The sequence below is a fragment of the Paralichthys olivaceus genome, chromosome 7 (genome assembly GCF_024713975.1).
Source record: "Paralichthys olivaceus isolate ysfri-2021 chromosome 7, ASM2471397v2, whole genome shotgun sequence".
Taxonomy (NCBI): domain Eukaryota; kingdom Metazoa; phylum Chordata; class Actinopteri; order Pleuronectiformes; family Paralichthyidae; genus Paralichthys; species Paralichthys olivaceus.
The window spans coordinates 5,044,826-5,070,924 of NC_091099.1; the positions used below are offsets into that span (position 1 = coordinate 5,044,826).

Here is a 26,099-nt window from a genome sequence, read left to right on the forward strand (position 1 = left end):
TGTGACCCTGCCCCTTGCCCCCGCCTGAACCCCCTTTTTACCCCCTCTGCCCCCTCGGCTTCTGGCAGAGATGGATGAGAAGGAGGCCGACAAGAGATCACACGCATTCTGCACCCCTCCTCAATGAAAACAAAGCGTGTGGCATTTAAGGAAAAACTGGGAGACCGAAGCTTTAATCTGACAGGCTGACAGGCCACAGTGGCCTCAGACAGACCTGGGGAACAGCTGAAGAACACAGCGGTACCACACACAGAGGGGAAGGAGGAAGGTGGGGGTGTAACCTCGGATGGAGACGTTCCCCCTACATTGCTCCTGTTGTCCAAGTGAGCTGTAAATATTTGTCAACAGCCACCAACACGCCTTTACCGTTGCTTACTGTTTGTGTAGAACGAGCCACATATCAGAGATGCTTGTCTGAGCATCATGACCTGCAGTGTCTCAGGTGTCGGCCCCGGTCCCTTTATTGCAGTGTTTGGTTTCTCCAAAAGCACCTCCGGCTACTTGTTTGCCCTTCACGTAAAGAAGTAAAACATGGCCTTTCACTTTTACAACATGAAATTGTGGGAATGGCGGAGCAGAGGTGAAAGAGGATGTGGAGTGCTGACCCGCCTGTCAGGACGTCTAAACAAAGAGGGAGTGGAGGGTCAATCAGACAGACGCGACCTGATAAGCCTGGTCCAGAGCTCTGCTATAACCACTGTTTACTCTGCAGACATACCACTGACCCACAGTCACTTCCTTCCAAGTCGGTCCCAGAGATGCAGAGGGATGAGAGAAGGGAGGTGAAAAAAGAAGATGAAATTGGACACCAGAGCAAACTGTAGCAATAAGATGGAATTCATTTTCTTGGGTATTGCTAATTTATTGGCCGGTATAAAACATGATGAAGTGGTTGTTTTTCTCGATGAACTAAGAACTTTTTTTCCCCCCAATTTGACAATAGCTCCTTTGGCTGCAAGCTAGTAGGTGTTGTCTGACAAGTATGACACATAAAAAGTGATTATTTCTAAGGTGTATTGATGGTAAGAATTCATCATTTAGAATATCATTTGACATCAAACCCCAAAGTTCAACGCAAAGTTACACCCTTGGCTTTAGGTGTTAGGGTCACACATTGCGGAAAATCTAATTTTAGCTATGTAGGCGGGAAAAAGGGATCTATCTGATAATTCCAGGAATCTCCGTCTCTCTTTATGTGACACATATCTCGAGAACTATTTATCTAATGGGCCTCACACTTGTCATGTGTATTGTTAAGGGCTCAAAGAAGTGTCGTGTTGAAATTGGTGCAATTTGGACCCGCGATACATCACAAATTTGAATAAACAGGCCACCAGCGCTCTGTAGCAGAGTCGGCTGGGACTTATCAACATCAGTGACACTGTCTATCACAACTGTTCAACCTTAGACGAGCTTCACTGAACTTTGAATAAACAGGTGAACAGCTCTTTGTGCAGCAGCGGTGGTCCAGCTTCAGAATATTGTGTGTTTGTGAGACGGTCTTCACCCAATTTCTGCCGCTCACTTTTACAGTTTCATAAAAAAAAGCTGCAACCAGCATCACCACAGGCCAAACAAGCAGCCTATTCCAAACAGGAAGGCTTAGAACACGCACTGCACTCGTTATACTCGTAATGGCACAAAATGTGAGGTGAATCCAGCAACCAGGATCTGGAAAGGTGATGTAATTTAGAGAGAATGGTTGTGGTTGCCTCTACACAGAAAGGTTTACTGGCCCCAGGCTGGCTGTCTAGAGGGCAAACACATCTCTTTGCAGACACTGGGAAACACAGGGCCATAAAAGTGAACGAGCTCATGTGTGGAGCACCTCATAAATTAAGAGTCATGAAATAATACCCCAAAACATCTACATTAGAGAGAAATCTGTAAACATCTCTTTGAGTTAGAACTTGGCAGCGTTGTGTTGTTATCGGCTCTCATGATAATTCTTTTGTGGTTAGTTTTGGAGGGGGGGGGGTGTCCCGATGAAGACTGTTTGGTCTTTCCTCTTCTGCTCTCCCATGCTTTGGACTCCTCTGATTCAGTTTCCCCGGTCTGTTTTTATGATTACTGACGTGGACATAAGCCAGCAAACATTTATCACCGAAGACGATGTCTCACTTAAAAGGTATTTCCTCATATATATATATTTTCTTCTCTCATCGTAGTGTGGGTGGGTGGGTGGTGGTGGTGGTGGAGGGGTTGGAGGCTCCTCTCATCCCTGATAACATATTATCTATTGGCTTAAGATGTTGACAGGAAACAAATTCCCAGGGATGACAAAAGCTTGGAATGCGCTACAAGGAGGCTGTCTCTCACACTCCCTCAGAGAAAAAAAAAGAAAATCCCCCTCCCCCTTGGCTCACCCCATCCCCTTCCCTCTGAAGGATGTTTTTGTTGGGTAATTGATGCAAAGGTGCTATTGATAAGAAAGAATGAAACATCAAACCACCTCCCAGAGAAGGAGACAGGTTGAGGGAGGGGGTCGTGCGGCTGATTCAAACATCTTGAGAGCACCCGCCAAAGGGATTAATCCATCTTTCTTCCCCATTTCTGTTCTCACGTTTTTTGTTTTCTTTCCCTCCAACCCTCCCTCCATCAGTGTCTTTTTCATTCTCACATGTGTCTCCATGTGTGAATCCACAATTGTGTGTGTGTGTGTGTGTGTGTGTGTGTGTGTGTGTGTGTGTGTGTGTGTGTGTGTTCGCATCATTAAAAAAACTCGTAAAAATCCGGAAAATGACGCTGAAATCCAAATTACACGTTGCAGATGTGGTGTATTCCTCCGCCGCAAGTTAGATCACGTGACAGCGCGGCTTTGACGTCCTGCGTTCATCACATGAAAAAGGTTAGCTGGCGGTGAAGGTTAACGTGAAGTTTAGGCAGTTAAAGGTTCGGTTCAGTTTTAGTATGTGTTTTAGGTTTATGCTTGTGGTTTGTGTTTGAAAGCCTCTGGTCATGGTTAAATAAGATACTTACCACACTAATATTTTTCATGTCCACCTTGTGCCTGTTTCTGGTTACGTTCCTCTTATGTCATCTTTTCTTTCATTCTCTCTCGTTTGTGCTTATCTGATAACATTTGAGGAGATGTTTTTTTATCAGTGTGACAATGAATGAGACGCAGAACCAGGCCTGATCGCTCACACAGGAGATTTAAAGCGGCCTGAATCTTCAAATTGGTCCACCTGGACTTTATAAGGCCCACGCCAGACAGACTTTGGCCTCTTTGTAACAGACTGATGTCATAGGTCGAATTCCTGTGCAGAAGTAGGCCAGGGCCCTCTATGATAGCAGATTGCTGACTAATCATAGAGAACAAGCCAGGGGGGAGACAATGCTCATGCTCAAAGGAGCTTTGTATTGACAGCGACTCACCAAGTGTCTCGATGCCACCGGGGCCTCCGCCACAGAAGGTCCCTGTCCCAAGAGGATGTCTCTCTTTGAATGCGCCTCAGAGTGGCTTTATCAACAACAGAAAGGGAATGTTTGTGTGTGGTTTTGCTTCTCCTCCTGCGGCATGCATGCCTGTTTCTTATCTAGGCCTTGTATGTAAGAATCAGTTGGCCGGCTAAAGTCCAAGGTAGGTGCAGAGCGTAGCCAGCATAGATTCTGTTTATTGTTCCGCTACTGAGCTGATCTCTCACTGTGGCCTCTTAGAGAGTGGAGATGCCTTTCCATTGTGAGGGGGGAAGAAGAGAAAACAACAACAACAAAAGGAAGGGGGTAGGGGGACTGTCTGCTTGGTGTGTGTATGTGTATGTGTATTGTGTGTGAGTGCATGTGTGTGTGTGTTGCAGAGTAAGGCTGTAAGGCTGAAGTTGCCCAGAGGGGGGGTTTGGGCTCGCCTGCTCTTGGGGCTGGGCATGTTCCTTGAATGCCGACCCTGGAATTCCACGGCCTGGGGTCAAGACTTTTATTTGCAATCCCACCTTACATTATTCCCCAAAACACACACACACACACACACACATAGACAGACACACACACACACAGACAGACACACACACACACACCGATTTTCTACAGGCCAGGGGAGAGAAATAGCTTCTGTAACTGAGGTATTTACTCATATGCTACGGCGGGACAAAAAAAATTTGCTGCTAGCAACAACTTCTCCCGCCAATCATACACACTGATACAGCACAATCAGATAAAGATGTGCAAGTTCTCTCAAGCAAATTATGATGCCAAGGGTCAGATCGCAAGAAAAAAAAAATGCGAAAAATGTGGATTTTTCAGAATCCACTGATAGCACTGCCTGAAGGCTGAAAAGCGTCTGCTGCAAACTTCAGACTGACGCTGGCAGTTGACTCTGAGAGAGAGATCAATTCTTCTGTGTCTGCACAGGCAAAACTTCTCTTAGACTATGACCAGAAAAGAAGCTGGACAAATAGATTTGGCTTCAGGCCGTAACTTGCAGCATCATTTATCTTTCCTTAAACACACTGATGAGTTGCAGTTCATTCCTTGCACCTCATTATAGTTACATGACTTTCAGTGTCAATTACATTGAAATCTTTTTCTGAAAAACTTCAAGAGTAATTTTCTCTTCCTCTGACCAACATGGATGACATTAAACAAACACAGCTCAAGTGATTAAGTTGGCATTTACGCGTCAACGTCAGTCTGGAAAGACCCTGTTTCGATTTTGTTTTGAGCAAACTGTCAGCCTGAATGTAGAGCAAAACACATAAACAGTTCATCACCATTGATGTCTCAGTTGTTGTTGTTGCACAGCTCCTCCGGCCTGATACACATCTTCAGTGTGTGTGCAGTGAATCACTGTCAGATGAGAGCCTGTTGTAAATGTCAGCTATCGGACAGCCAGCTGTGCCGCTGTCTGTGTCAGAGAGCTTTTTGGGAACCGCTGTAGAAGTGAAACTCCCAGTAAACTGTGCTGGGGGTCAGCCAGCTCGGCCCTGCCATATGAGGACAGCAAAGAGTACGCTGGGGAAATGTACAGCCTCATATGGAAAACAACTTCACCGTAATGGCTTCTCTAACAAGGACCATACATTTAATGATATTGGGACAAGCTGGCTTTGAGGCTGTAAAACCGGTGTTTATTATATGATCTGGCACACATGACGAGTTTTTTTTTGGGGGGCTAATTCAAAGAGTGTGTCTCAACATATTCTATTGAAATATATATACTGTATATGTAACTGAGCTTGCCAAATGTGTCACAGAGTATCAGGGTCTTATTTATATCCACTTAATCCTGTGGGAAAAATCTCACTCTGTTATGAGTTATATTTTATGCATTGTTCTGCCCCAATGTTTCCCTGCTCTCCTGAGATGTACAGCGCATATGGACAGTGTATGTCAGTTACCACAGTAACCCAGAGCAAAACATAACTGGGTGATTAAACAAACGAACAGATAATAGGATGGGAGAGAAATGATATATGAGGAGCTGGAACATCAGTTTACTCAAAGCTTTCCGGGTCCAAAGAGCAGAACGATACCTTCTGGAGTTACTTAACCGCTGCAGAGAACCACACTGAACTGCTCCACTGTACAATATAACTCACTGTGCTGTGCTGCAGACATGATATGGAGAATATGGTGCTCTAACATGTCTTTGCTTTGAAGCGACATGTTTAGCTCTATTGTCCAAGTATGTTTGTGCATACAGGGGATCTCCACTCTCTCTCCACTTTCCAGTGGCTCTCATTGTACGTGGTACCATTGGACACTAAGTGGAGTGAACACCTCTACCAACAGCCCCTCTATAAATTTGAATTCACTAGATCCAGATTTCTATTTGGCCCCCTTAACGAGACTTTTGTGTTGAAGAAACTGGTGAAATATTCCTGGATTCACCACTTTGCCAAGATTTAACGTGTCCACGTCCCATCCTTCCACCTAAATCTGTTTGGTAGTTTTTTTTACTCCTGCTGTAAAAACAAATGGACGTTGTAAGCGGACATCAGCCAGGGATAAATAAACATTATGTACAATCAATATAAAATGTCTACATACAATAAAAAAGAGGTTTTGCAAGGTGTTGGGAGACGAGTGAAATAAATAAACATTAAGTGGGTAGTGCAGTGAGGTGGTTATGTGCAACATGTGCATGTATACTTGTATTTAACGAGTGACGGGTGATGTGCACATTATATATATCACACTGTGTCAGTTTAAAACTAATATGCATGTGATTTGTGGCCAAGTGGATGTTTTAGTATTACCTCTCTGAAAAAACATTTCCACCACAAAACATGCAAGGCCCAAAATTGATGTCACTCTCCACTGAGGCAGCGGAGAAATAAGAAATATGATCTATTGGTCGATGCAGCCAAACAAATGTAGGGTAATCCTGCTCCACTGTCAGCATCTGACAATGTTGACAACCAAACCTCAAAAGCTGCGCAGGGAACACTCTCCATATACCTCCTACTGTTTCCCAGGTGTTTGAACAAAGCAAACACACTCCGGCACACACACACACACACACACACACACACACACACACACACACACACACACACGCCTAATGAACATAGCAGAGCAGCAAGTCATTACACATACCTCATTCATTTCCCCATACTGTTTTTGCTCATTCTACACGTACAGCTGCAGACACACACACCCACATGTGCATCCTCTCAGACACGCTATCTATCAAACACACACACACACACACACACATAATATCACACATAGTCACAAAATCACACAGACTCACTCAAACTTACGCACCAACCCATTTTTTGTTTGTGACTCTGCGTTAGCGGGAAGCCCGGCTGTAAGCTAACCCCATCGTGTTTTTCTCGTTTCCTCTGTTATGTTTGGCACCTGTTGTCGGCTCAACATGCACACACATGCACACACACGCACGCACACACACGCACACACACACACACACACACACACACACACACACACACACACACACAGTCCCACACACTACTTATTTTCCATGTGCTATTAATAAAGTCAAAAATAAATCAAAAATTCTTTCCATTCCTCACCTCTTTTATGTCTGTTGATTCTATAGGTCAGATGTCACCACTCTTCTCTATCATTGGATTTTTACTGTTTCTAAAAGAGACTTTGACAAAGCACAAAAACTACGATAGATATTATTATTTATATTTCTCACTTGTGAAGAGGAAGAGGAGGAGGAAGAGGAGGAGGCACAATCAGTTGGATGAGAAACAATACACAAAGAAGGGACCCCCCCCCCCCCCCCCCCCCCCTTTGTGTTTTAGGTGTCTAAGTGTTGTTTCTGTGAGTCGCCAGGCTCGTTTTCACACGTGAACATAGTAAGTGATTAAAAAAGTGTTATTGTGCTCTTTAATCTCAATGTTTTTCTGCTGCTGTCCGCCTCACCCTTCCCCCCACTCCACAAAAACCTTCATATGTGAGTTGAGCTGGCAGACACATCATCCCTTATTATCAGTCTGCTGGAAAGCCCAGGAACCCGGGACCCTCCGGAGTCTCCCTGTGGGGGGGGGGGACTCCATAGTGTGCAGGTGATACTGCTGGAATGTGGACTGGGACAGGTGGGGAAGGAGGGGGTGGGCGGCCTTTAAGGGGAAAACAGGCACTGTGGCGTCATCCCTGTCCCCTCTGCTGCACAATTTCCTTTAAGAGCATCTGCTGGCAAATCTCCGACAACAACTCCTGATCCCGAACGGTGTTTTGTTTGGCAACTGTGGTTATTTTCACAGAAAGAACATCTTTATTGATAAAGCTCGTGTCTGTTGTCCGGCTCTGTTGTTTGGTTTTGCCAGTGCATGGCGAGAACTCTGTCTCCCTCCTGACTTGTGAAAAACACACAACAGTCAGAATGAACTGTGGTTCTGAAGAAAACAATGTTTTTTTTTCCAAGAGGCAGAAAAAACAAGAGAGAAAAATACTACGAACATATTTTGAGGAACTTGATTTGCCCTCTTTTAACTTTCATTTATGTTTGTTGCTGAATAAAAGGAAAGACTGAGATGTGAAAGAAAGTCTGTTTTCTGCTCGAATCACCTGAAGCAAATAATTGAATAAGTGTAAATTGCTGAATGTGATATTTCGTGTAGAATTACAAACTCTAAGATAAGTGAAGAAGTTAAGTTAATCCTTTATGATTACGGGAAATTTGCAGCGTTACAGCAGCAAAGAGGATAGTGAATAATCGACATCAGTAAAAAGTAATAAATAAATAATTTGTCCTATTTCATATTGTCTTGACTTTTTTTTTTTGCTGTCATCTTGGACAGAACCTCTCTTGCAAAAGGGTTATCTGATCTCATCGGGGCTTACTTAATTTAGATAGAGGACAAACAAGGCCCAATGGTTCCCTTATGGAACCACATTTAAATTCACTAGATCCAGATTTGTATCTGCTCCAGATTGCACACACTCAAAAACATGAGGCTCCCAATGTCACAATGTTTAAAAAGGGGGGGGAAATTCCTGAATCCACCCCCTGACCCCGGTCTGCACCAAAATTGAATTCTTCCTTGGGTCGTGCCCCACCCCTCCAGACACTTTCCTGGAAATTGGAGTTGTTTTTTTTGTAATCCTGCTGAAAACATGAAATGAAAAAAAAAAAATCGATCTCTCTCAGTACTTTATTCATAGCTGAGCAGCTGTCGGAGCAGATACCGATGTTTATCCAGACTTCGTGTTCAGGTACAGTTTGTCACACACTGAAACTCACAGTTGGCTCGGAGCTGAGTGGCTCTTTTTGTTGGACTGAGGGGCTGCAGGTGGTCAAACCTACAGGGCTAATAACCGACATTATTAATTAACACACAGCACAGTGCTGCACGAGAGAGAGACACAGAGACAGAGAGAGAGAGAGAGAGAGGGGGAGGTCTGAACAATCAGCACAACCTTTCATTTCAAAAATGTCAGAAAAACAAAATTAGTTTCACCGTGGCGGTCAAATGAAGACAAATTGTTATTTGCAGTGATGGACCGGCAGTAATTGCTACCAGGCAGCAGTTGATTCACGGAGCACACGTGGGACAAACAGGAGGTTTGTAAGCAGCAGTTTGTCTGGAGGAGCATCTCCCTGTTTGACCTGGCCTCAGACGGCGAGCTAACTCTCGCTTTAATTGTAATGATACGGCTAACATGTAGCCTCTCTCCCTCTGAGCCCACAATTACTGGCCTGGCACACTGCGTACGCACACAGTCTGTCTGGGGAGCAAGCCACCGGATAATTCCTGGTTACCTGTCACAACCACCTCTCACAAACACACTTAACACACAAATAGAAAAAAAAAACGTTGGTCGTGAACACATATGCACAGACATGCTTTTCAGGAATACGCAAACATTGCACATGCGAATTAGCCGAAGATGTCACCGGGAGCCAAACGTGGATTAGCAGCTAATTTTCAAGTCGAAAAACGTCTCGTTATGGTTAAACCACAGCTGTTACCTCATCTCTCAGGGTCATTTAAACCCCAGAAAGTATCTGCTTTTAGCGAGTAACAGGAAATGATACAGACAACTCTGTGTTAATTAACAATAAAACAAAGGCAATTTGTTTCCTGCATTATTTCTCATTTATAACACATCTCTGACTGTGACCGCTCAGTCCCTGGCACACCCATGCTTGTTTTTCTTGGTTAATGAGAAGTTGACATTGCAGAGATAATAGGGTTGTGACGGGACACTGAGAGTATATGGCTTGATGTGGTATTTGTTTTAATTCTCACATGTTTCATTCCTCGGGTTGGCCGAACACTACACCCACACGCGCTGCACGGAGATCACTCTCAAGTGTCAAAACACTGAAAGTTATCTAATAATCACATGAGCCAGTGTGCTCAGAAACCACCACTGGGCCATAAATCCATAAACTGAACTGTGGACCGGTGTTCAGTGAGGTCGCTGGCAGCTGCCGATCACCTTTAGCACCGACTGCTGCGGTGTGGGCAGCTCAGAGGAGGGCAAGCATGACACACGTACACAAGAGAGACTAAATCCAAACAAAAAGTGAAACAAGAGGAAATTCTCAAAGGCAGCAGCTCAACTAACTCATTTTAAAAACTGCATTTGACTTATTCAGGTTAAGAATAACATTAACACTATTCTGTTTAACTTTTTAAAAGAGACAGGAAGTTTATATCCTAAGAGCCTTTTTCATGATGAATTGTTCTTTCCCTTTTTTCCCTCCCTGGTTTATCTATACTGCTTATCAGCTTTGTTTAAGTGGTACAATATAACAGCAGATAAACGCTCCTCAACAGAAGTTGTTTACATTTGAACGCTGAGGTTTTACCACCTCATGGGCAGCAACCACCAACAAATCGCTCTTTTCCTATAAAGACTTGGTGGAGAAAAGAGGCAACAAACTGTTTGCTCCACAAGTTGCCTCTTTTTCTACCAGGGGTTGAAGTGAATTAATTCAACATGGTGAACCCTCCTCACCACACACACACACACACACATCTCATCCTCACACTAGGCTATGAACTCTGTTACACAGGCCAGGATGCTTAAAAGTGCGTCCGGGCGCAGAATTCTTCTTCTTCCATCCATCTCTTCCTAAAGATCAGAATGATGAATTCACTCGCGTCATAATTTGATCTATTCTTTTCCATCATGTCTTGCATCACTGTGCATATGTTCCCCACTGTGGCACAGTTTACTGGTCTCCCATAGGCAGACCATTAATTGCTTGGCGCCTCTCAAGAAAAAAAACAGGAAAAAAGCAAACAAAGAAACAGTTTTGTTAATAGCCTGCTGCTGTTGGCTGCTGATTTAGCCCAAGTAGTAATGCCAATTCTTTTGGAACACACACAAACATCATACTGCCACCCATCATTAGCAGGGCTCCGTGAGCACAAATGTGTGGGTTTTGATATAAGTATGTGTGCGTGTGTTCATAAATGCGCTTTTGCGAACGAGGTGCACACGTCAATGTATGCATGTGCGCTTTCATATATGTTTGTTTGCCTGCGTGCCCGAGCTTGTTTGTTTATGTTTGTGTACATCTGATTATACGTGTGCGGTTTTCACAGAGAAAACTTTGTCATCACTTGTTTGTGGCACCCATTATGTTAAAGTGCACGCTCACACACACACATACTACATACATAGTCTTTCAGTTGTGGCGTTTTTTGGACGTCTTCCCATCCGCATTACTGAAGCATGAGAATGAAATTGACAGTCTTGGGCAGAAGGATGGCACAGTAGACACAAACAACCGATGCCAGCTTCCAAGGTCTAAACGGACAATAGTTTGGGGCGGCCAAATGGCACAGTTGCCACGTCCTTCTCAAGCAATTTCCTCCTAGATATTCACACTTTTCTGTTGTGTTCTTGTCTGAGTGTGAGTTTTTTGTCTGCTTGTGTTTGTGCATGGGCGACGGCAATATCTGAAACGTCTGTCATTCTTAAAAGAAGTGCACGTTTTCAGGGGGGGAAAAAAAGCTGATGTGCAATTTTTTTTTTCCACAGTGAAAAGAGGATTTTATTCATTCATTACCAGAAATTAATTGTTTAATGAGCCGTGGGGGTTTGCACACAATACCAGCTTCTGAATCCGGCAGAAATCTTTACAATGCAGAAAACAGCAGTTGAAGAATAACAAGGAGGAAAAAGGTCAAGGGGAGGAGGAGACCGAGAGCAACAGCAGGAATAAACCCTGTAACCCCCTGCGCCCTGGCATGGGCCAAAGACATGGAGCTTATCTGGTTAATGTGGGGAAGATAACCAGAATGCTCCTGCAGCCAGAGGGCGAGGAACCTCCAACATAGCTGCACATGCTCACACTGTTCACTGGAGACTGGAGCCTGTTTATGTGTGTGTGGGATCATGACAGCTGGACACACACGCTGGCACTAACTCAACTGTTGCATAAAAGTCTAACTCAACACTTGTCAGTCAAAAGCACATAATAACATCCACAGGGATCTGTGTATGGTTCTCTGAAAATGGAACAACATGCAGAAGTTAACGCAGGTGATTGCTCCCACATGGCTCTTTTTTTTTCACTCTTAAATCAATCAAGCGTTAATTTTTTTACTGTTGGATTTAAAAGCTTGCAATTTTTTTTGGGGGGGGGGGAAATCTTGAGTAGTAATGTGCCAGCTGATTTTGGTGCTGACTTCAGTTTTGCTGGTAGTTCTCTCTGCGCTGCATCTGTTGTTTATCTCCACTTATACAGAAATATTGCCAGCCACTCCAACAGAGTCATCCAACAGTTATTTGAAGTGACGGATAGGTATGGATCATGGCCTGCCTTGTAATTAAGAGAGATTGCTATTTTCCCCTTAGAATGGGCTCTCCTATCCTGATCTGTAATTATATGTTGTTCAAACATAGAGGGGAGTGTCCGTGGTTATTGTGCAGTCGGCTTTATTCTGCCTGCTCCACCACAAGTGCCGGCATAACTGATTGTCTGCCTTGATCTTTAAAGTTTCAATTCTTCTTAGTTTTTATCAAACAATAAAGAGTGTGATTGCAGCTGAATTAGTTTAACTGCAGCACGTTTGCATCCTTCCATCCAGCCGACTGGATCATGGCAGACACAGTGCATACGTGTGTGTATGTGTGTGTGTGTGTGTGTGTGTGGTACCAGGTAGTGCCCCAGTGACCTCCACATAGTGACACTGACGTGCAACAATGATGAATTCCCTGAGAGAGTGAAGTAAGGACCCACCTGGATAATGTTAAAGTTAAAAACTCAGAAACTTTAAACGTTACAAGATGCTGACCTCCTTGTTTAATTAAGTGCAGCGTTTTGCTTTTAAACATTTACTGCCACCCACTTCACTCTTCCTGCAACACCTCCAATTAAATTTAGCCTTTAACAAATCCACGAGTCTTTGAGAAATGCCGAAAGTGATGGAGACCACGGCTGAAGATAAAATGCAGAATGAGAGCACTGATGTTTTAATCTGTTGCTTGTACGAAAGACACAAATAGTTTTAAACATTAAATGTGAGCGACGACAGAGTGTAACTTTTGACCCCTGTGAGTAAGTATAGCTCAGGCGGTCTGTGCACCACACACAGAGTATATTTCAGTGTGAAGCTGTGACCCCCTTGTTTTCCAGTAAGAGGAAATTGTCATGCAATGACCCAGTGACCACACTGGAAACCACTTCCCCCTTTGTTATGATTTTGTATGGCTTAACCACCTCATTTCCCATGTTCTGGTCCTGCAGAATACGAGTCTACTCCACGCATTTTGTCACATCCTCATTTCTCCTGTTGTTTCTCTGACCTTTTCCCTGCTGTGTTGACAAAGACACCAGAATCCTCAAAATTGTGATACTTTACAAATGTAGCGTCCGAAGCGCTCTATGTTTAGTGCGTGAGTGGGCTGCAGGGAGACTGTCAGACGTAGACCAAAAACAAACACTGACATTGTGCAGTTGTTTTTGTGTGCGCTGAAATAGTTTGTTTTTGTCTCATCCACATACTCTTGAATTCAAACTTTGTATTTTACACGTTAGAAATGATTTCATACTGTTCTTTAAAGAGAATCATACTCAAGAATTACGTTTATGACAACACGTTAACGGCAAACTGACTTGTTCAAGATCAAAATTCAATGCATCTGACCCTCTTTTCCTCTCCACGCATAGTTTTCTTTGCAGAAAAGCCACTAACACTTTCACTTCATTGTTCATATGTCAGAACCTACGGTTACATAATTAGAAAAGCCTCCTCGCGGCTCCTGGTTGATTAGGAATCAACAATTAGATAGTTTTGTGGGGCGCTGAAGAAACACAATCACCTCTTTATACTCTGGCTCTGCCGTAACCACCTCAGAGCCCATGCAAGGATGTAGATTGAATTATATTTTACATTATGGAATTAAGCTCTTAGGGGAAATTAGCCAAATAGTTGTGTTTCTGTGTAATTAACGAAAGACGGAGAGGGGGTGGTGGACGCTGGAGGCCATACACACCACACATAAGAGTTTTGACTATTTCAAGGGGCCAGTACAGTTTGTTCTGGCCATAGATGTTCTGTGGTATGACCCCCTTTCCCTCCGATTCTCCCTCTCTCTGTTTCTTTCTCTCAATCTCATTCCCCTCTCTCCATCCCTCTTTTCAGTCCATGGCAATTAGGGAGGAAAAGTGGGAGAGGAGGAATGTGTGAGCACGCTTTGTGAGGATTGGGAGAAAGAGAGAGGGAGTACAAGAGAGAAAGTGAGAGATAAAGAGAGAGCGAGAGATGAAAGAGAGACAGAAGAGGGGAGGAGAAGAAGGAGAGGAGAAGGCCTGTCTTAATTGGCCTGTGTGGCCACACTGGGCTGTGATGGTCTGGGCTTGCCAAACCCTGTGCCTCAATAGTTGGCCTGGCCTTACATGCATCCCGTGCATCCGGCCAACCACAACTAACTCTAGTGTGCTCTTTGGCAGTTTCCAATGTCAGGCCTGGGAGAGTTGTGCCACCCACATCTACACTCCGCTCCACAGTTCAGGAGGCCTCTCTGATGGGGATGGATGCACGGCTTTGGGTTCATGGTTTATTTGGCTACACCAGTTTAGGTTGAGGTGGCATTTCTGCGTTCCTTCCATTGTTTACTTATTTAGGATAATGTTATAGTGATTTCAAGTCTCGGCTCCGCATTTAGAAGCATGTGTAAATTTAAATTGGACAACAAGTTAAAATGCACCTTCCCAAATTACATGCATACCTTGGACACGAGACAAATCCTTTCTAGCCTTTTTACATCGTTCAGCTCTGTGGATGTTTTGGCGGAAATAAATCGTTAATATAATAAATGACACTGTAATCTCCCTGAGTCTATCTACACTAAACTCCCACACCACTGCAGTATCAGCTTTAATGATCTTAACAAGACCAAACCTACACAACCATCAAACTCAACAGTCATGAAACAAGTATGTGTCTTGGCTCACGCTGGCCCAGTTTAGCTTGTTTTGGTTGATTTATGCTGTGCCAGATGCTGCCCTGCCAGGCACAGTGGTGACGTGATGAGCCCTGAGGACCAGAGAGTCCCTGTTCTCATCTCCAAGCTCGAAAGACTCCCACTATGTATAAACACCTGCAGGGAACAGGCTGAGTCCCAGGGCGGGTACACACACACACACACGCGCGCACACAAAAACGCACCCACACACACACCTGTCGTAAGGGTAAAGAAAGTGTGAGAATAAAATGTTGTAATGGGAATGAGTAACACTGCACTAATAATGCATGTATCAATACAGGGAACTGAGTAATGCTGCAGGACTCACTTGCTGAAAGAGAAAATATGTGAACATCTGCATGTGTTTGCATGCAAGTTCAGTATGTGCATGATTGTGTGTGAACTTGTGAAGCCTCTAGCCATCTTTCAGAAATGAACTATTTTTGACAGCGTGCACTTCCAGCTGAGTGTTTTTCCCTCTTTTCACAGGACAGTGAACTCCTTCGTGGGGCAATGAGGTTTCATGAGACAGGCAGAGGTGATTTAATTGAGTGATTTATGACCATAAAGAACAGAACACACGCTCCTCCACAACGATAGCCGACCAGATTCTACACTGTTCCCAGAAGCAACACATTGCAGCCAAAGAAAAGGAGATTTCTGCCTCTTCTGGCTGTGCAGTTTGAACTCTCTCATCCTGCGCTGCACCAAGATAACCTCAGTGTCTAAAACAGTTCCCTTCTGGGAACGAATATACTCTAAATCTGCCCCTCAACAGACATCCCATGGGTGGGTATGTGTATGCATGTCAACAATGAAAGGTCGTGCCATTTTCAGCTACATGCATGTAATAATTTGAGACATGTTGGTTACTATACTTAGCCGCTGAAGTGCAGCTTGCTCCAGTAGTTAGCAAGCCGCTGGAGGATGGAGGGATGGATGTACGGATGGGTGTGTCGGAGGCAGTGAGAACAGGTCAGGTTTAGTGTGGCATGCAGCAGAGGAAAGGGCTGAGGAGTTGCGGCCAGCCAGCTTGCCACTCTGTGAGTGCTGATTTCCACTTTGGCACACTTTGCACAATCATGGAGCAGGAGAGAGACAGACAGACAGACGTGGAGGCAGGCGGAGAGATAGGGAGAGAAAAGGAGAGGAAAGGGAGGGAGTGAGGGGGATGGTGGGTGGTTGAGAGGAAGAGAGAGGGTGCTAAAAGCAGCTGGAGATTCTTTGCAAGGCCTTAAGATGTAATAAATCATTTACAGGGTACATACGGTTTAATTTATATAAAAAGATTTCAAAAATGGCCCTGGAGCTCTACACACAGCGAACAATGTTAACACACATCCAGGACAGGCAGATACACTGAACAAAGCAGTAAATCTTTTAGACGTTGTACGTTTGATAAAATGTTTTTTTTATTGATATTAAAAATGAAAGTACATGAATTGTGCATTTCGGACGTTCTAGCGTGCAGAGGTTAAATCAATAAAATACACACAGGCTGAGTGAGCTACTGACACAGAAAAAGTTGCCATTGCTCGGCAATGTATCTCTTCATATTCAGCGAAAAGAAGTGGTTGTCTTTCACGCCATTCATAAGAACACTAGAGTAGCCTGTTTGAACATTACAATAGTGAATGAATGCAGTCCTAGCAGGAAAATATAGAATAAAATAGAAAATATAATAATAATATCAATAATAATAACAATAATAATAATAATTGCACTGCCTGCTTTGTTGCACAACTGAAGTAGAATATAATTAGAGACAGGACGCAGCCTTGATAATTGAGATCTCTCTGACAGAAAGAAGATAGAAAGTATTGGGTTGACTCTTCACCGCAGTATGGCGAGTATCCATTAAGTCTCCATTTCATGGGGTGACGCATGACACAATGGAGGAGGAGACTATGATGTGGCACAGGATGACCTTGTTTCTGACATGGGCTTCAGTGGTTAGTTGCAGAGAGCTGTATCATTGTGGCCAGGTAACAGGTGACAACCTCAGCTGCACAACTCGATATTACTTAGACACTCAGAGACTAACTCCACTTCTCCCTCGGAGAGCGTAGATTGTGTTTTTGTTCCTGAGTGCTTCACAAATGGTTCAGCATGTTAGCCCTTCATCAAAACGCATGACGGCTCCGCCACCACTGCAAATACACATACATAGTGGTGGTGTACGATCGGGGACATTGTCTTCTACAAACAGAGGACAGGAGAAAAGATAGATAGATGTAAGATATGTAAAAGACATTTATAAGATAGATAGATAGATAGATGGACAGACAGACAGACAGACATATAGATAGAAGATAGATCGATAGAGAGAAAGAAAGACAGATGAAAAGATCTCCTGATTAGACAATGACCTCTAGTTGACCTCTGATGGTTGCTAACGTCACGCTAACGACATCATTACCTCCAATTAGGGCATAGACACATGTGAGTCACATGTAAGCTGAATCCTAACTCTGCTCTACAGCTGACTGGACGTTTACGGCCTCGTGACCGGAACCAACACGCGGCCGTGGCACTGGCACACACGCAAGATGCTCCTCAGAAGACCATAGGACACCATGCATAATTACAAAGACATGATTTAATGAAGGACTGATCATTCTCCCCGCCATCAATACTAAAGTGGCTTTAAAAAAAACATAGTGGGTTTGAGTACAATCAATGTTGAACAGTTACTTTTTTTTCCAATGATAAAATCACTCAATGATGCTTTCCTTTTTCACAGACAACCCTGACAGGCTTCTGGAAGTCCATGCAGACCCAACGTATTCAGAGTATGTGCCTATTTCTGTGACATAAGATGCCTAAGCAATCCAGGCTATGCTGCTGTTAAAATATTAATTTATAGTAACTATGGAAAACAAAAAAAAAAAAGGAGAAAAAAAGAGACATTATTTTTGGTACAAAGCATCTACAAAAAAGCCTTACAACTCCAATTGGAAAACAGAGATCATACAAAATAAATCCGTCAGTTGAGCATCAGTGCTACGTATATTATTTGGACCAATTTTTCAAATATATTTTATAATAAAATAAATAATGCCTTTATACAGTGCCCTTATTTGTATTTCAACAAACAAACAAAAAAGCTTGGCGGCTCATTACGCAAGATACAGCTCAGACTAAAGGAAAATAACACAACGTCCCTGGAAACTAATTATATATCTATATTTATATATATGTATATATACAGTATGTATATATACATATATATATAGATGTATATATATATATATATATTCAAGTATTTGTTTTCAGGCAAAAGCATGTGAATACTACTGATATACAATAAAAAATAAAATGTTAGTTGACATTATTGCTGTTTTTTTCCCTTTGAATTGAAATTTTGTGCCTTTCTTTAGAACTGTAAAATAACATCATAATAATTACCATGGAAACAGAAAAAAATGCCTAACTTGCAAAAACAGGAATGTCACGGTACCAGAAACTGACGGGGTTTTCCTTTTTTCATTGAAACATTGATGTGAAAAGAAAACAGAAAAAAAAAAAGACAAAATAAAATATAATCATCATTATCCCACTCGCTCTATGTCCATGCCATGAAACTTCCTGTCAGAGCAGTCTGCAAAGCCATGGCGAACAGGAAGTACTGTCCCAGAACTGTAGTACTGTCCCAATCCAGCCGGTCCACGGTGTCCCATATATGTGTCCCCACACTGCTCCCTGTGTCCGGCAGCCTCAGAGGGACGGGAGGAACGGGGGACTGGGTCTCAGGTCCCTCTTGCCGCTTATGCTGGCAAGCTAGTGATGAGCAGCCGCTAGCACTCGCTGTGAGCCCAGACGCCAACACAGCCCATATCTTTTCTCAGTGACACTTCCCCCTTGACATTGCCACTGCCAGGAGCGCCCCCAGATCCTTTATTTTCCTTTTTTTAAAGTCACACTTTCCTTAAAACGGAAAGTTTTAATATTCATTCAAAGAAAAAAAACGTGCTTTTCAACCTCTTCTTTGAGTCCATTCCCAAAGCTAGCACCATGACATTTTTTTAAGCTACACGTTCATTGTTCATAAAAAAATAGTGCCATTTTTTTCTTTACTTTGACGTAATCCGTGGCAATGTGCAATTTTGCAGACTCTTTTCTGCTTTTTGTTTGTGATCAAAAGGTGCTGGAACAGGAATCTAATTTTACAAAATAATTCCTTACAGTGTGGAAGTCCCTTTATAGGTAGAGGTGCAAACTAATGAGAAAAAGAACTAACAGAGATTTTCTTTTTGCCTCAGGAAAAATGATGTGGAATGGATTCTTTCATGCAAGCTGCTCTTCACTTTCAGTTGTCTTCCGCAAGGACAAAAAAACATTCCGCTGGGTGTCCTCTTGACACTTGCGAACCACGGATCTCTTTCATCTTCTTTTCTCTCTTCCCTTTTTTCTTTTGCTTAAGGATCCACCTGAATTGCATTCAGCCGAATTGTTAACTTTTTGTTCATCATTTGTGTTTGTGCCTTTTGTGTCAGTGACTGAAAGAGAGGGAGCGAAAGACTTCAGACAGGAAGAATGTGAAGGCATGTTTGTGCGCCGGAGGAGGGTGGGTGGGTGGGTTTGACGGGGGCAATAGAAAAGAGCCAGAGGGTCAAGAAGTAGTGGATGAGAGCAGGGGGAGGGATTGGTGGGCTCGGACAGGGCAGGGGAGGTCAGAGAGGACTGCCACAGAAATGACGTCAGAGACAAAGCTATAATCCCCTAGTCTTTTTTTTCTCCCTCCAAACTCTTGTCTGTGCAAAGGGCTGGCGGCGGGCTCATTTGTGGTTGACATAGTTGTCCGTGGCGAGCAAGACGGGCGGCAGTTTGCTGGGCAGGCTGATCAGGGGCCGGTGGAAGATTGCCTGCTCCTGTGCTTTGATCTTCTCCGCCTGCCTTCGAAACTTTTTGGCCCTCAGGATGGCGGGGACACCCCTCCGGAGCCGCTGGGCCGCCTTCCTCTGCCACACCTCGTATTTGGAATACTTCACGGTCACATGCTGCTTCCTCGGGACTTCCTATTGTGGCGTGCAGGCGAAAATAGAGGAAAAAGGGGAAAAGAGGATGTCAGTTCATTAGTGTTGATAAGATACGGTGCGAGAAGTTATTACAATGGAGTAAAGCTTTGTTTACTTTCTGAAAAGATTCAGTCATTGTTGGGCCGCTCGAATGGAAATCAAATGTCATTCTTATAGCGCTGAGCGTCATAACAGACTCGCCTCGCCTCTGACTTGCCCTTGTTTTGGTTTCCTTGACTGAGAGAAGCTGTCAACAAGTGCTTAGTTCAGCCTCTTTAACATACTGTCAAAAGGAAGGGCGGTCACTCGCCTCATATACATATGAGGAGCACGTCGCCGCTCACCCAACGACCCGCTGAACTGACTAACCTCCGCAGACCAAACCAAACCACACATTGTCATCTCAAAGCCTCTATTCGTGCACAGGAAAATCTTCTGAACAACACGAGGTGTTGTGTTGGGCACCACAGACGGAGACACAGTGGGAGTGGCGTCAGCGCAGCTAGAATTTATGCGCGAGTAGCAAGTGCTTCATCTGAATGGCTTGTTTTGGTCCTGCCACTTGAAGAGTGTTTATCCCCCTTCATTCACTTCAGGCCTGCTCAATAGGCTAAACACAGCTGGCCCTCGGAGCAGCCTGTACCCATCAACTCTCCCTGCCCAGACAAACTAGGGACATGTCCCAACTAATTCCCTCGCAGCCTCTTTATCGTATTTCAGACAGAAGAACCATTACGTTCCTCCTCCGTTTGTCATATTCATCCATTTTTTTTTTTTTTACGTCACGAGCAATCTCACGCAACGGACACTGATTTTCTAAAAAGTCGAAGCAGAAACACTTCAGACGTCCTTCTCTTCTTGTCCGAGAGAAAGGCTGAAGGGATTTTTTAAGAGGTCTGGAAAGCAGCCACAGCTCAGTCTTGTGACCAGCCTCGGCTCAGTCTTGTGAAAGACCCTGAAACGCTTTGACGGCCGCCTTCATGTTTGTGACATATTTCAGACGACCTCTGCTGGCCAGCTCAGGTGTTTTTGACCGCAAGGATCAAAACGCACGCCAGTTTTGGGGAGCTTGCTGTTCCGTGACTAATAATCAAACACTCAGAACACATTGTTTTGTTCCGGACCAACAGTCTTCGCGATCTCACAGGTTTTCTTTCTCTCACACATGCACGCACACATGCACGCACACAAACACACACACACTCCAGTCTCTGAGAATGACTCTGCCTTTTCCTAACTCTAATGTGCTGTGACTGTCTCTGTGACTGTTTTCCACGATGATCAGCACTTTGCATGAAAGGTAACTGCTTACCAGTGACCATTTAACAAGATAAACCTGTCTCTGCGTGGGTTTCAGTCTGCACTCAGTGTCAGGGACATGGGGGCAAGGCTCAGAGGTGAATAGAGGCGCAGGAGATCGAAGTACAGATATGGAGGAGGATTAGCATTGTTTCCCATACTGGTGTGTTGCTGTTGTTCTTAAAATGTACCTGTTTTAGTGCGGGCATCACGGGAATGACCTGTAGAGAGGTGGCCGACACGTCCCTTTCGGACTTGGCGGGTTTGGCACAGTACTGCTCCAGCAGGTTGAGGTCACAGCTACGGAAACAACATTCCTCTACGATCCCACGGTTCTGGGGGCGCCGGTTGCTACCCCTGCTGGTTGGCCTACCTGAGGAGAAACAAGGTGAAGACAGGCGATGAGGAGGGTGAGGTTAAGGCCTGAGCACACAACACTGGCATCAGTAATGAATCTAGGTTGTTTTTGCAGGATTACTTAAACAATCATAGCAGTCCATGGGGCAAAGAGGATAAAAGGAAATCTATGACCAACAGCAACAAATCTTTTTGTTTGTAGAGGATAATCTGATTAAGGCTATCTGGAAGTCCTTTAATGAGTGAATACACAAGTAAACACCCTGCGCTGTGGACACTGAAAGAGTGTGACAGAGACCACTAGGCTCTCAGACAGACCTTTGGGTGAGCAAATACATAAAATGGAAACTCTTCTGTGACCTTGTCCTTTATCAAGTCAGCAGAGATAAAGAGGATGAGGAAGGAGCGAGCAGAGGAGGGGCAGCGAGGTAGAGAGAAAACAGGGATCAGCATAGAGAGGTGGTCAAAACAGAGGGGAAGAATACAAAACAAAAGAGGGAGAGAAGAGGCATGAGAGTAAAAGGTAGAGAACAAGGTGAGGGCGGATGGTTAGCATGTTGCACAGGGGAGCACTCTCCGCAATCAATACAGGCCTTGTTTGAAGTCCTGTGCCCCACAAACAATGTTGGAGAAATCTCATGAGAGGGGAGGCTAGATCTGAATGAAGGAAGAGGAACATGTGAGAGAAAAGAGAGGGTGACCCAGGGGGAGGAGAAGGCAAAGAGAGGAGGAGGAAGGGGGAGGCACATCTATGTTGGCCCAAATTGGATAATGATCTTTCTGATTGGGAGAGAAGCTTCTGTGGCAAGCAGCGCACAAAGAAGCCCGCCTGTCTCACAAAGGCGAAAAACGCAGAGGGTGGGAGGTGGGCTAATATCATTTTGAAGAAAAAAGAGGAAGAAGAAAAAAAAGTGTCTCCTCTGCTGCGGAGACGACACCAGAGGTGAAGTTGTGTTTGTGGCAAACTCTGCACTCTGTGCAAACAGCAGCTTATCTACTGGGAGGATTAGCAGCCACCACAATGCATTCACACAATGCTTTACAGCTATTCCCATCATTGCCACAATGGAAGCAATGATCAGAATTGATGTTAATGATCTTTCCTCTTAACCTGACATCACCCCCCCCTCCCCTCCCCTCCCCTTCTCTCTCTCTCCCCTCCTCCTCCCCCTCTCTGCTACTCATCAGTGTGGTCGCCTGGCCTGGGAACACTGGTGCTGAGGTGACTGGTATGCCTCTTGGGGTGCTATTACTTTACTGGTAAACAAGCGGCCCATTGTGTCGCGCTGGGTCGTGTGTGCCTTCACACAGCTCGCCGGCCTTTCATATGCAATGAGAGGTGCGGGCAGAATGCGCACGCTCAGCAGAGGAGCGGCCTGGACGAGGTCTTGGAGGCGCACAGCTGGCTATAATCTCCCTCTCACTCTCCTTTCTGTCTCCCACTCTGTGTGTGTGTGTGTGTGTATGTGTGAGAGGGAGAGAGAAAGAAAAACACCATACACGCATACCACACAGCCACAGACAAGAGCGAGATAGACTCAGCTATCCAAACAGATGTGCGCGAACGAACAACAGAAAGACTCCACAGAGAGGAAGAAAAAAAAGAATAGATTCAACATTCGTGCAGCTCGTGTTTTAAAAGAAAATGCATCGAAACCTACTGAAATAGAAGCCTCTGTCTTCACAGACAAACTGCAGCGCATCCACCAGCTCTCCCCCACACAGCGTCTCCGCCGAGGCCATTTCCACAACGTAGAGCGTCAGGGCCAAAGCAAACAGCAGCGCACGACTGGACGAAGACATCTTCTTGACCTGCACACAAGAAAACAACAACAAAATAAAATAAATACGACATTTTCAGCACAAAAACATCGGCTCAACAAATGCAACCATGCGTTTCCACGAGTCGTGCACATGAAAGCTTGTGTGGAAATTCTCAGATGACAGCCAGATGTTGGGAGTGATACAGCTGTAAGAGGATCCACTCTGTGCGCACTCACATTTGCGCGCAAGATGTTCGACTTCCAGGGTTTAAGTCTCTTGTTCACGCACTGACCCACTAACTCAGGACTAAAAACGGTCTCACCGCACGAAACAAAAGGTGCCAAATGTGCAGTTTTCACCTCCACCTCCACAGTTATCTCTTGTCACCATGTGGCACCTGAGAGAAGTGCTTATTCTGCAGGAAAAAAAAACTGAAGGAGACGGTATCTCTGCGCCTCACTCTCTTACACAACTCCCCCCCCCAGAAGTTGCAAGACCGGCTGCTCGATAGTTAACTATCTGAAAAAGCCAGACTCAGCATATATTCCCCCCCTGCTCACCCTGTAGCGAGCTCACTGACCCTGCAAACCTGCTGCACCGCCCCCTATCTGCCGGCGAGAGGACCAGCTGTTTGCTGCGAGTCCCCCCCGCAACATCCAGACCAAGAGCAGAGACACAAGGAGAATAAAAAACACCTCTCAACTCCTTTTTTCCCCACATCCTCCTTTTCACATAACCTGTTGCAAAAGCTGCCCCCCCCCCACCCCACCCCCCGAAGGCTTCATCCAAGGCACGTCTGCAGACTGAAGTTTCTCCCCTTTGCATGCAAATGAAAATGCCACATTGCACAAAAAAAAAAAAAAAATTAAAGAAAAAGCGAGCAATGCATGAGCTCAAGAAGACGCAGCTACACCTCAGAGCCAGAGGTCTTTTAAGAGTACATGCACAGGTTCCCCCTCTGGTTACCTTCAGTCTGCTGCTCTCCGCTCTCCGGCAGGTGTGGCAAAGTGAGTGCTGTCCGTGTCTTTGCTGGGTCTCCATGTCAGATGGCAGTAGTCAAAATAAAAAATAAAGAAGAAGAAAGCGTTGTGGTTGAGGTGGTGGAGGGGTATTTGGTTGGAGGGATTGCAGGTGAGTTAGTTTCCCAGTTGGTGAGGCTATAGGGATGATGTGTGACAAGCTGTCCCAAAGACCAGGCGACAGGCAAAACTTCACAGTGAGAAGTGTTATATACCAAAACACGCCCCTCGTTCCCACACCCCACCCCCTCGCTCCTCCTCCTCACGGCTGGTAAAAAAAAAAAAAAAAAAAAACGTTTTATGGAAAAGTGCTTAAACGGAGAAAAAGCCAAAGAAAGAGAAAAGGGGAGAGGGGGAGAGTGAGAGTCACCACGGTGTAGACCGGTTCCATAGGTATTTTCCACGTTTACGCGCGGCGCAAACCTGCAATCACAGTGTTTACACACAGTGCGCAGACTGGGAGCAAGAATAGAAGCAATTCCTCAGACTCCAAAAAAGAATGTCAATGTCTCCGCCCTGCTGTAATTAAGATGAACGCTTCAGAGGAGGAGGAGGAGGAGAGGAGGAGGAGGAGAGGAGGCAGCAGCAGCAGCAGCAGCGTGCGTGGCCCGAGGTCTGTGGCTTTCTCCCTCTGACTCAGGTGCAGATGAAGTCACCGGGGTCAAACAGTGACTGACAGAGCAGGAGGAGGAGGAGGTGGAGGAGAAGGAGGAGGAGGGGGGTGGAGGTTGATTAGTGAGGCTGTGGTCCTACCTGAGGGGAGGCGGAGTGGAACAGTGGGGCTGAGGCGGAGAGATGATGCAGCAGTGACTGATGTGCGCGGAGGGAAGTCACCACTGGTCCAGGTCAGGATGGATAAACGTGCAACCCCCCCCAAACACACACACACACACTCACACACACACACACACACACACACACACACACACACACACACACACACACACACAGACACACAAAACATGCATGTGTCAAACATTGCAGATGTTTCTCACAACAAAGCCACATCCAGATGTTGCATGCTCAGGTTTATAGACAAAAAAATAATCTGCATACATAGAGCTAGAAAATATGTGACATATAAGCACATTCACTTTTTGTTTGGTCGCTGCTCCTTTATATAAGTGAGTGTTCCTACAGAAGGTGAAGACCTGAGCACGTCTTCAGACTCACACTGACACCTAGTGGTTCCAGACCTCCATTTGTTTGTCTCAGCCCTCTGCAGGTTGGGGAGGAAGGTTTTCTGGTTTGTGTTGAACTGCTGGTCCAGGATCTGATTCACGACCTCCTGTCCGAGCAGCTGGAGATCTGTCTTTCTCACGGAATCAATCATTAATTTGGTGAATTTGAGTTGAATCAATATAGTCCCCTGTGCAATTTTGTAGCTCTATGACATATTAATTTGTTTTTACATTGAAAACTTTGCTGTATTTGATTTAAATGTATTTTTAAGCTCCATCCCCCTCTCCACTTGTCCATGAGCTCATTTTGTCACTATCAGCTTGTTTTGGAGCATCCAGTAACATTGCAAAACGTCCCACTGTGATTAAAGGCAGGAGGAGAGAATTAGGAAGGTTAAGTCCTTTAATAAGCTCAAGAAGAATCTGCTGTGATTTGAACATCAGGAGAACACTAAGTGCAGCAGTGCCCCCTCTTGTGGCAGACACATGTGAACTGTTATGTAGCCGAGCATCATTAAATTATGATATGGATGACTGAGTGATTTCTGCTTCTCTGATCAGACCTGAGAGGAAACTATTGAAAAAATAAAAATAAAAAAAATAAAGAATTA

At 44.7% G+C, this 26,099-nt stretch overlaps 1 protein-coding gene across 4 annotated transcripts; it reads right to left on the bottom strand.

The window, feature by feature from the left end:
• Positions 1-17,429: 17,429 nt before the first annotated feature.
• igf2b (insulin-like growth factor 2b) lies at positions 17,430-24,660 on the bottom strand. Of its 4 annotated transcripts, none has more exons than XM_020102187.2 (4): positions 24,255-24,660; positions 23,186-23,336; positions 21,359-21,540; positions 17,430-19,868 (listed from the first exon to the last, which is right to left on the bottom strand). In XM_020102187.2, exons 1-4 carry the CDS (start codon positions 24,327-24,329, stop codon positions 19,629-19,631), a joined length of 648 nt encoding a protein of 215 aa, XP_019957746.1. In that variant the 5' UTR covers positions 24,330-24,660; the 3' UTR covers positions 17,430-19,628. The 4 variants fall into 4 exon arrangements, with proteins under 4 accessions (XP_019957746.1, XP_069384642.1, XP_019957747.1 ...); XM_069528541.1 differs by having other exon boundaries at positions 21,359-21,536; positions 23,182-23,336; XM_020102188.2 differs by lacking the exon at positions 24,255-24,660 and adding an exon at positions 23,525-23,766.
• Between the last annotated feature and the right edge of the window lie 1,439 nt (positions 24,661-26,099).

Coding starts and splice junctions, on each gene's coding strand:
- igf2b (XM_020102187.2), bottom strand. CDS start 24,329: ATGGAGACCCAGCAAAGACACGGACAGCACTCACTTTGCCACACCTGC. Junction 21,541..23,185: donor AGACAGAGGCTTCTATTTCA/GTAGGTTTCGAT, acceptor GTTTCTCCTCAG/GTAGGCCAACCAGCAGGGGT. Junction 19,869..21,358: donor TGATGCCCGCACTAAAACAG/GTACATTTTAAG, acceptor ACGCCACAATAG/GAAGTCCCGAGGAAGCAGCA.